General features: G+C 44.0%; 1 protein-coding gene across 2 annotated transcripts in view; it reads right to left on the bottom strand.

Annotated features, from left to right (window-relative positions):
• The window catches only part of LOC118316425 (acid-sensing ion channel 1-like), a 36,580-nt gene extending 30,128 nt beyond the window's left edge, over positions 1-6,452 (bottom strand). Inside the window, exons 1-2 of one of the 2 annotated variants that reach the window (XM_035644232.2) lie at positions 5,484-6,452; positions 600-795 (exon numbers count right to left, since the gene is read on the bottom strand). In XM_035644232.2, coding sequence (XP_035500125.1) covers positions 600-795; positions 5,484-5,860 — 573 coding nt within the window. In that variant the 5' untranslated portion in view covers positions 5,861-6,452. The remainder of the gene's footprint in view (positions 1-599; positions 796-5,483) is intronic. The other variant, XM_035644231.2, reaches the window with a different exon arrangement.
• Between the last annotated feature and the right edge of the window lie 2,045 nt (positions 6,453-8,497).

Raw genomic sequence — 8,497 nt, 5'->3', positions numbered from 1 at the left:
CAGATTCAAGACACCCCCCCCCCCCCCCCCCGGCGTGAGGACATGAAGTGGAAGTGTCAAGTGTCCACATGTCCGTCTGCACTCGTTCAGATGTTTCACAATGAAAATGCTTTTATGAAGATCTAAAAAATGGAACGTCACAAAAAGCCAGATTGCCGCCGTCTCGCTTGCAACTCTCGTTTCCCCGACGCGAGGCGACTTTGAGGATCTCGCAGGGTCCCTATTTGCAAGACTGCGACTAGGTCTCCTCTTTTTAGATTATTTCCCGTCATGCTCCTGGTGGAGTTTACGGGAAGAGACGTTGTCGAACGACGGAGAAGAACCAGCTGAATGCGGGGGCGGAGCCTGGTTGGTTTGCATGTGTTCCTCCCTACGCGCCTTTTCTGCTTCCTGTTTGCTTCTGGAGAGAGCTCGCCTATTGGCCGGTGACAAAGTTCACGTCACTATCTGCACGAGAGACGAGCAAAAAAGACTCAGATCACCAAACGACCGGAGCGAGTCCAAACCTCCAGCAGAACTCTCGCCATTTCATACCGACATTGGAAATCGCGCGCGTGCCTTGAATCTGAACATCTTAGCACCCGTCGCGATGCGCTCACCACTCTGAAGTCCTCCGCGCGGCACTCGGCGCCGTGGAAGTGGCACGAGAGCAGCATGTCGGCGATGTCGTGGCCCGTGCGGTCGTGGAACTCGCGCATGTTGAACGGCCGCGGCTTGAAGTTGTGGAAGTCGGCTCGGACCTTCAGGCTCTCCAGGACGCTCTCCTCCACCAGGTGGACGTCCCGGATCTCATACCTGCGCCGACGGACAGACAGAAGAAAAACAGCGTGAATGCAAATTTGCGCTCCGGCGCCTTTGGTTTTGGATCGGTTCATTTTTCCTTGGAACAGTCTTCACTCTCATCAAGTGAATTTCAGCCTTTAGCTTCAAGTAGAATTTTAAAAAGAGACGACTCTGATGCATGAAAACGGAGAGCAAACATGTGCAGGGCGGTTTTCAGGAGTGATCCCAGTCACAGAGTGAAACACTTCATTGTCACAGTACATAATAAACTCAGTAAAAGAGCTCATGATCCCGGTCGTCCGTTTGGATGCGGCAGCTCCAGGCCACACTGTTCTTCAGCTCCTGTTTGTATTTGTGTTGATACGACATCCAGACGGTGATTTCAAGGCTTTTTCCTTCATCCAGTGGAATAACTCAACATCTACTGGCTGTATTGTCACAGTAAATACTGTACATGATTCCCAGGTGACGTATTATTATGACATTAATGATTATTTTTCTCTGGTGCCACAATTATCTTATGTTTACGAGAATTACAACAATGATTGGAGGGTTTGTCGAGCAATAACTGTTGGGCATCCCTCCACGTTTCACGTGGTGACGTACACACCACAGATTCTTTACAAGTACCTGCATGTTTTATATTCGACATGTGTTATCATTCATATCTGATCTGCTGTATATCGCGTCTGGAGATGCAAAGGTCAGTAAATCCTGGATCGCAGTGGCATCGATTCGATGTTCTGACCTTCTCAGATCGTTCGATTACATGAGTTTCTCCTCCTGTTTCGTCCACGTCATCATAATCCTCATCAATAACTGTAGAACTTCTCATTGAATATTTTTCTTCTAATCATCATCAACAGCCGTGTCCCCAGATATGACCAGGTTATTGATGGGCTTGGCATTGCACTCGCATTTTCTGTGATATTTCTTTTTTTTTTATCACCACACTGAGAATAAACGGCCTGTGAGCGACCGAGCCGGTCAAGCCACATCACACGCTGCGTTATTATCGCCGGCACCGGGAAAAGAATGTCCTCTTTATTTAATGGAGCTCGCAAAAATCTGACCACGCTGCCTCGTATTAAACAGGGAGAGAGCCGAGCAGCGGTAAATGTTCCTGCTCTCCAGCCTCGCTGTGATCTCCCGCTGGGCTATTATTAAAAATGTCAGAATTTTAATGGACTCACCAAAGAGCAGACTGCTCTGTGTTTTTTTTAAACACTGCCTCAAATGAAAAGGCCTGTTGAAAATTTCTCATACGAATGAAGCTACTGTTGCAGGAATGTGGTCTTTTATTGATCTTTGGCGCTAAATACACCCCATGTGTGTCCTACGTTACACGAATAAGGATGGAATTCAGCACCTTAATGTGGTTTTAAACCATTTACTGGTAACGCACAACATAACTACAACATCGCAGTGACACATTACACTATTACATGTCTTATAAAAGAAGGCGTTGTCAGAAATTCTCATGAGGGTAAAAAAAGGGTAATTTACCTTTCAAACATCAAATCAGTAATAAATATAGCTGCAAGTGGCGATTGGAAGGTTCAAACCAAACTCGGTGGGTTTGTTCAACAGATGGCGCGAGAGGTCGCCAGTGAGTTTGGTCATGATACGTCAAAGGCCTCTTGAGATATTAGCATATATGTTTATAGGCCACGCCCATTTTAACGAATCAAGATGGCGCTTGAAATTATGATCGATACTTGCCGCTGGAGCATGCACACCAAATTTTGGTTGAATTCTGTTAAGATACACCTTTTGTGGTATTTTGTGGCGCCCCCTATAGGTTGGTAACAAAATGGTCCAAGTAGAACTGCAGCTAATCACAGCTGTAAGTTATGTACCAAGATTTGTGATGATTGGACAAATGGTTAATGACTTGTAGCTAATACTCCTCTCAGCCCCGCCCCTTTGCAAAGACATGCCGGCTAGTAGCGGCCATGTTCTTTGACCGATCTCGTTCATTTATGATAGAAATGTGTATTTTAATACTTTAAGGTGGCATTACCAAATTTGGCGTTGAAAAAGTCAAAATTTCAAAAGTTCTACTCATATTACTGTTTTTCAGATTTTGCTAATTAGCGAAAAAAATTGTTTTACGTCACCGCGACGTTAGCAGTCTTAGAGGCTTTTCGTCGAGTACATTGAACATGACGTATGTGGCCACTTTCAAGTCAATCGGAGGCACAGTGTGAGGGGGCGTGGTCTTTCCAAAATGAATATTTGGGGCCTTAATTACAGTGCCACCATGTGGCCTATTTGGGTAATTAACGTTTAGAAGCTAATGCACATGATTTTCAAAGACTGTAGTTTTGGCTTGCTCCACCTCACGGAAGGTAACCTTGGAAACCCTGACAAGCCTGAATCAGGTAAAAGATGTGTTCATAGATTTTGTCTTTTGTGGCATTAAGTTCAGGCTCAGCTCCACTGAGGTCAAAGCCGAGACAGGGGCGGTTTAATCGATGGAAGTTAATTGAGAAGAGGCGTTTTTTTCGCTCCCCAATGTTTGTGTAGTGGACAAACCTGCCAAGAAGTCATTAATAGGAGATAAAATCCCACAAGCTCCAGCCGACGCCATCGACCGCGGCTTCAGCCGAAATATCAGGCCACGAGACATTTCCCCAGACCAGTGACTCCAAACACCAAGAATATAGTCTCAAATGGATTTTCAATGCCACGAGCGCTTTCATATACACCTCTGGCCGGGGCTCTAACAGCCGAGTGTGTCGTGTCCTCGCCTCGCCGAGGGAGGAGGGATAATGAGCACCAGACCTAGTTCAGAGAACGTGGAGGAAAAGGGGAAGTTTTCAAACTCAGGAAAGTCGTCCCGGAAATATGAGAGTATATAGTAAATGTATTCATGTGCCAGATGGCGAGTGTTGATTATCTGTCAACACCACTGTCACAGGGAGAGAAAATAAAAGAAATAAAAAATCAAATTTTAGTGATGAGTCTGGGATCTTCATCAAAGATTTAGGGTCATAAGTAAAAAAACCAGCGGAGGCTTGTTACACTGTGATCTGAGTCCTGTCCTCGATTCACTCAACTGACAGTCTGTCAGCTGAGCTCTGAGCTTTTTACTCTTTAATGTTCTCACACACACGCACACACACACACACACACACACACACACACACACACACACGCACACGGACACACACACACACACACACGGACACACACACACACACACGCACACGGACACACACACACACACACACACATACACACACGGACACACACACACACACACACACACGCGCGCACGCACACACACACACACACACACACACATACACACACACACACATACACACACACACACACGCACGCACGCACGCACGCACGCACGCGTACGCATACACACACACACACACACACACACACACACACACACACACACACACAGGTCAACACCCTCTTCATCCTAAACTCAAAGTCTTCTCTCTCTGTTTCCTCAACAGATTTCAAAAAACAAAACAAGTGGATTTAATAGGCAGGGGTGATTTCTTTTTTTCATATGACTTTGCTGAAAGTTTCAGAGACATGAATTTTAAAGTACAAATGACAGAATACGCAGAGCCTCTGCCATTTCAGCTGAGATCCAAAAGGAAGCAGACTCCCTCCGTCTCTTCCTCCCTGAGCGTTTACAGTATCACGTCCTGCTTCACTGTACAGTATCAAAGTGTCAGTTATCAATATGAAACAAATTGGCCCCTGCGAGTGTTTTTCACTGATTCATGTGTGAGCAGCATTTTACTGTGGGTCAACCTGGAACCAATTATATATATAAAAAAATATATATATATATATACTGTATATCAGATATATTTTTGATCTACAATAATAAACCATATTTCATTAGATCATTGTAGGTTTTTATATTTAAAACATGTCTATCTCTATTTATTGTACTCATTTATTCTCCACAGTCTTAAAATGATAATGGTTTCTGTATTAGTTTTGGATATTTACCAACTATCTAAATGTCGCATTTTTATACCCAACTATTAATTCTCATATTTATATTCTTGCTTTGCGCATACCGACTCCACTCTCAATATTAAAAAATGTTTAAACACAAAATATGAATCTACAAAGTAACGAGTAACTATATTTACCACTACATAACTAATATTTCCCTCTGGGCAGACGTATGACCTCATGGCATCAAATACCAGAAATACTGGAGTGCAGTAATTAAATCCAGTTATACATTCAATCCACTAACTACTGGATATTAAACGTATTAAATTACAGTGATGAAGGACAAGGATTGATTACACATCAGAAGGTGCGGGTAATAAAAGACAAATGCAGAAAAGCTCCAGTCCTTCATCCTGAGCATTGACACGTGTTGAATGTGACTGAGTGAATAATAATAATCATAATAAAAGTTATTATAATAATGATAATGATAATAGTAATAATAATAATAATAATAGTTATTATAATAATGATAATGATAATAGTAATAATAATGATAATAGTTTTTATAATAATGATAATGATAATAGTAATAATAATGATAATAGTTATTATCATAATAATAATGATAATAGTTATAATAATAATACTAGTTATTATAATAATGATAATGATAATAGTAATAATAATGATAATAGTTATCATAATAACACTAGTTATTATAATAATGATAATAGTGTATTCGTAAGGTTCTGTACCTCTGGTTGAGCAGTGCCAGCAGCTCGCCCGCGTGGTACAGGTCGTTGCGCGTCACGCGGCTGAAGCGGAACGCGTTCAGGTTGCAGAACGTGACCGCGGGGAACGTCATGGTCGGGGTCGTGACCTCGTCCAGGCGGGTGACGTGCGGGTACTCCAGGTAGAAGTGGACGCGGTCCACGCACACGTACAGCAGGAGGGCGAGCGAGCCCAGGAAGAGCAGCGCCCACAGGCTGCGCTTGACGCACGCGCGCTCGTACGTGAAGATGTGCGCGATGCCGTGCAGCGTCGAGGCGCGCGCGAAAACTTCGACGGGCGGCGGCGGAGGAGGGGGAGGTCGGTGCGAGTCCATCTCCTCCGCGTCCACCTTCAGGTCCATCGTCGAGTGCGCGACGAGCTCGGATCAGGTTGAAAAATAACACTCGAGGGAAAGAGGAGAAACGCTCATTCACCTGTGGCACAAAGTGTCACCGTCCTGCCGGACCGGTGCGGCACGAGCAGCCGCCCCATCTCTCACGCGCGCGGACAAACGTCTCTGGCGTTGATCTTTCTAGACAACAACAAAAAGTCAGACGAGTGGGAATCCGGAGCAAAAGTAACGTGTTTCACGAGGGAGGGCGTGAAAACCGCAGAGGCTCCATCCGGTCCGTCAGCACCGCGCCACGCTGCCGCCGCGCAGCCTCTCCATCCCGCCTGCGAACGCACTGGTCGAATCCCCGGAGTCCCGCGAGGCACGAGTCCGTCCCGCACGTCGCCAAGAGGAAAGTCCTCTCGTGACGCTTTTCAGCTCGAGTGTCCGGAGTTTCCTCCCGACGCGCGCGCACCGTCCGCGTCCGGACGTCAGGCGGTCGGTCGGGTTTATTCTGGTCGCTGCTGAGTCGTGAGCTTTGCTCTGGCGGCGGCGGCAGCAGCAGCAGCAGCAGCATCAGCAGCTGCAGCTCTGAGAGGAAGAGGAGAGGGGAAGAGGAAGAGGAAGAGGGAGCTGCTGTTCACCTGAGAGTTACTGTACTTTCACTTATTCACTTCACATGACACCAGCCGGAGGGAGGGAGGGAGGGAGGGAGAAGGAGGTAACAGCAGGGAGAATTATACTATAACTGTGGTTAACATTTTACATTAGGGCGGCTTCAAAATGTGCAGCTGCAATTTCCTTCTCGTCGACAGAACTGGATGAATTATAGAATCGTCCTGACAAACAGCAGTTATAGCTGAAGACAAAAGAAGAGCAGCGCTGCACATGAACTCAGAGCAAAACCTCGAACCAACCGAAACATGAGGCAGAAAAAAAATTGAGCAAATCACTAAAGACGCATTTGCTACGTCCATAAAGTCAGTCAGGGGTCACACACGAGAGGACGAGAGGTCAAAGCCGGAGCAGCAGAGACATGGCAGCTCCTTCCATCCAAAGTGATGACTTCACATCTGTTATGGACTCACTCCTGTAATTCAGATGTGTCATTCAGTATTTTTCCATGAGTTTCCTTGAAATGAAATAAAAAAATCAGTATCATTCCATCGCTCGCTATTGAAAAATGAAACCTTTTCACAATTACCTTTTAAGTCTTACTGAAACTACAAGTCCCATCAAATAGCAAAGAGAGTGATCTCCTGCTCCTCGGAAATCTCGTTCATATTTCTGCCTTTTTTAATCATAAAATGTCGATGTCATCGTTTGCCTCAGATTGGCACAGTGTGGCAGAACCGATGCCACTGTTACCGTGGCTACGGACCAGAATGCCTCTGGGCGAAGGGTGGGACTTTTCCAACACACTCAAAGATCAGAACATTGCTGACATTAAAGCTACAGTGTGTAATATTAAGAATAACTTATTCACAGAAATTGAATATATTGTCCATATCTATGTGTTCATATATGTAAAATCACAATGTTTTTTTCGTCAACTTACCAAACGAATTGGTTAAATAAAAAAAAGTTGTGTTGAATACAGTTGTTGCACAAAACGGTGAATTTATAGCGTTGAATTTTCAGATGCTGCCGATAACCGGATATGGAATCAGCGGTGCGCCACCATAAAGTGTCCCCTGTCGGGTTCTCGGTAGGTTGTGTTTGCAACTTTACCGCCAGATGCCGCCAGAAAATTACAAAAATTACACACTGGGGCTTTAAATAAAAGTACCATACAAAAATGAGAAATACTCCAGTAATAGAAAAAAAAAAGCATTTCAAATTCTACTCAAGTAAAAGTAACGTATCAGCAAAATTGACACTGGCCATTTATCAGTTGAGCCTACTTTCATTAAATAGCTTTCTTTGTCCAACCAACAGTCAACCCCAAAAGTTAATATGATTATTATCTTATTGTCGAATCCTCAAAATGCAATTTTGCTCAAGAAAAAATGGTGGGAATGAACAAACTCGTTTCAGCTCTTATTTCTTGCAAGGAGTTGTTTTCTTTTGTTACTATGGCGTGTACAGTAATAATGTACTTACTCATATGTTGAGTTATTGTCTGTCATTAAATTGTGTGAACCAATTTTTGTCTGTCCAAGAGAGGACGAGGACTTCACCTACAAACTACGTCTACGAGACGTGAGAAGAGCTGACGGCGTCTGAACTGTAACTTTTTTTTAAACAAAGTCATTACCAGGCAGAATAAAATTGATGATGCCGTCTTTGCCACGTTTGGATTGGACCATGAATAAACAATGACATTTTAGTCCCCAGCTGGAGACTGGCATGACAAATGGATCTGGCAGCGTGGCGAGGCTGAGTCGAGCTTCGTTAATATGACAAAATATGTATTACGTGTCATAAAAGATGCATGACCCACCTTGAATGAATCAACATGAAATAAAAAAACATAAAATCATAATCAGCGACGTTAAAAGTCATAGATAGATAGATAGATAGATAGATAGATAGATAGATGGATGGATGAAAGGATGGACGGACGGACAGGAGGTAGATAGGTAGATAGGTAGGTAGGTAGGTAGGTAGGTAGGTAGGTACATATATAGAGATAGATAGATAGATATATAGGTAGATCTATACATA

Source organism: Scophthalmus maximus, chromosome 3, assembly GCF_022379125.1.
Source record: "Scophthalmus maximus strain ysfricsl-2021 chromosome 3, ASM2237912v1, whole genome shotgun sequence".
Lineage (NCBI taxonomy): Eukaryota > Metazoa > Chordata > Actinopteri > Pleuronectiformes > Scophthalmidae > Scophthalmus > Scophthalmus maximus.
This window is presented reverse-complemented; position numbering and strand designations above follow the sequence as displayed.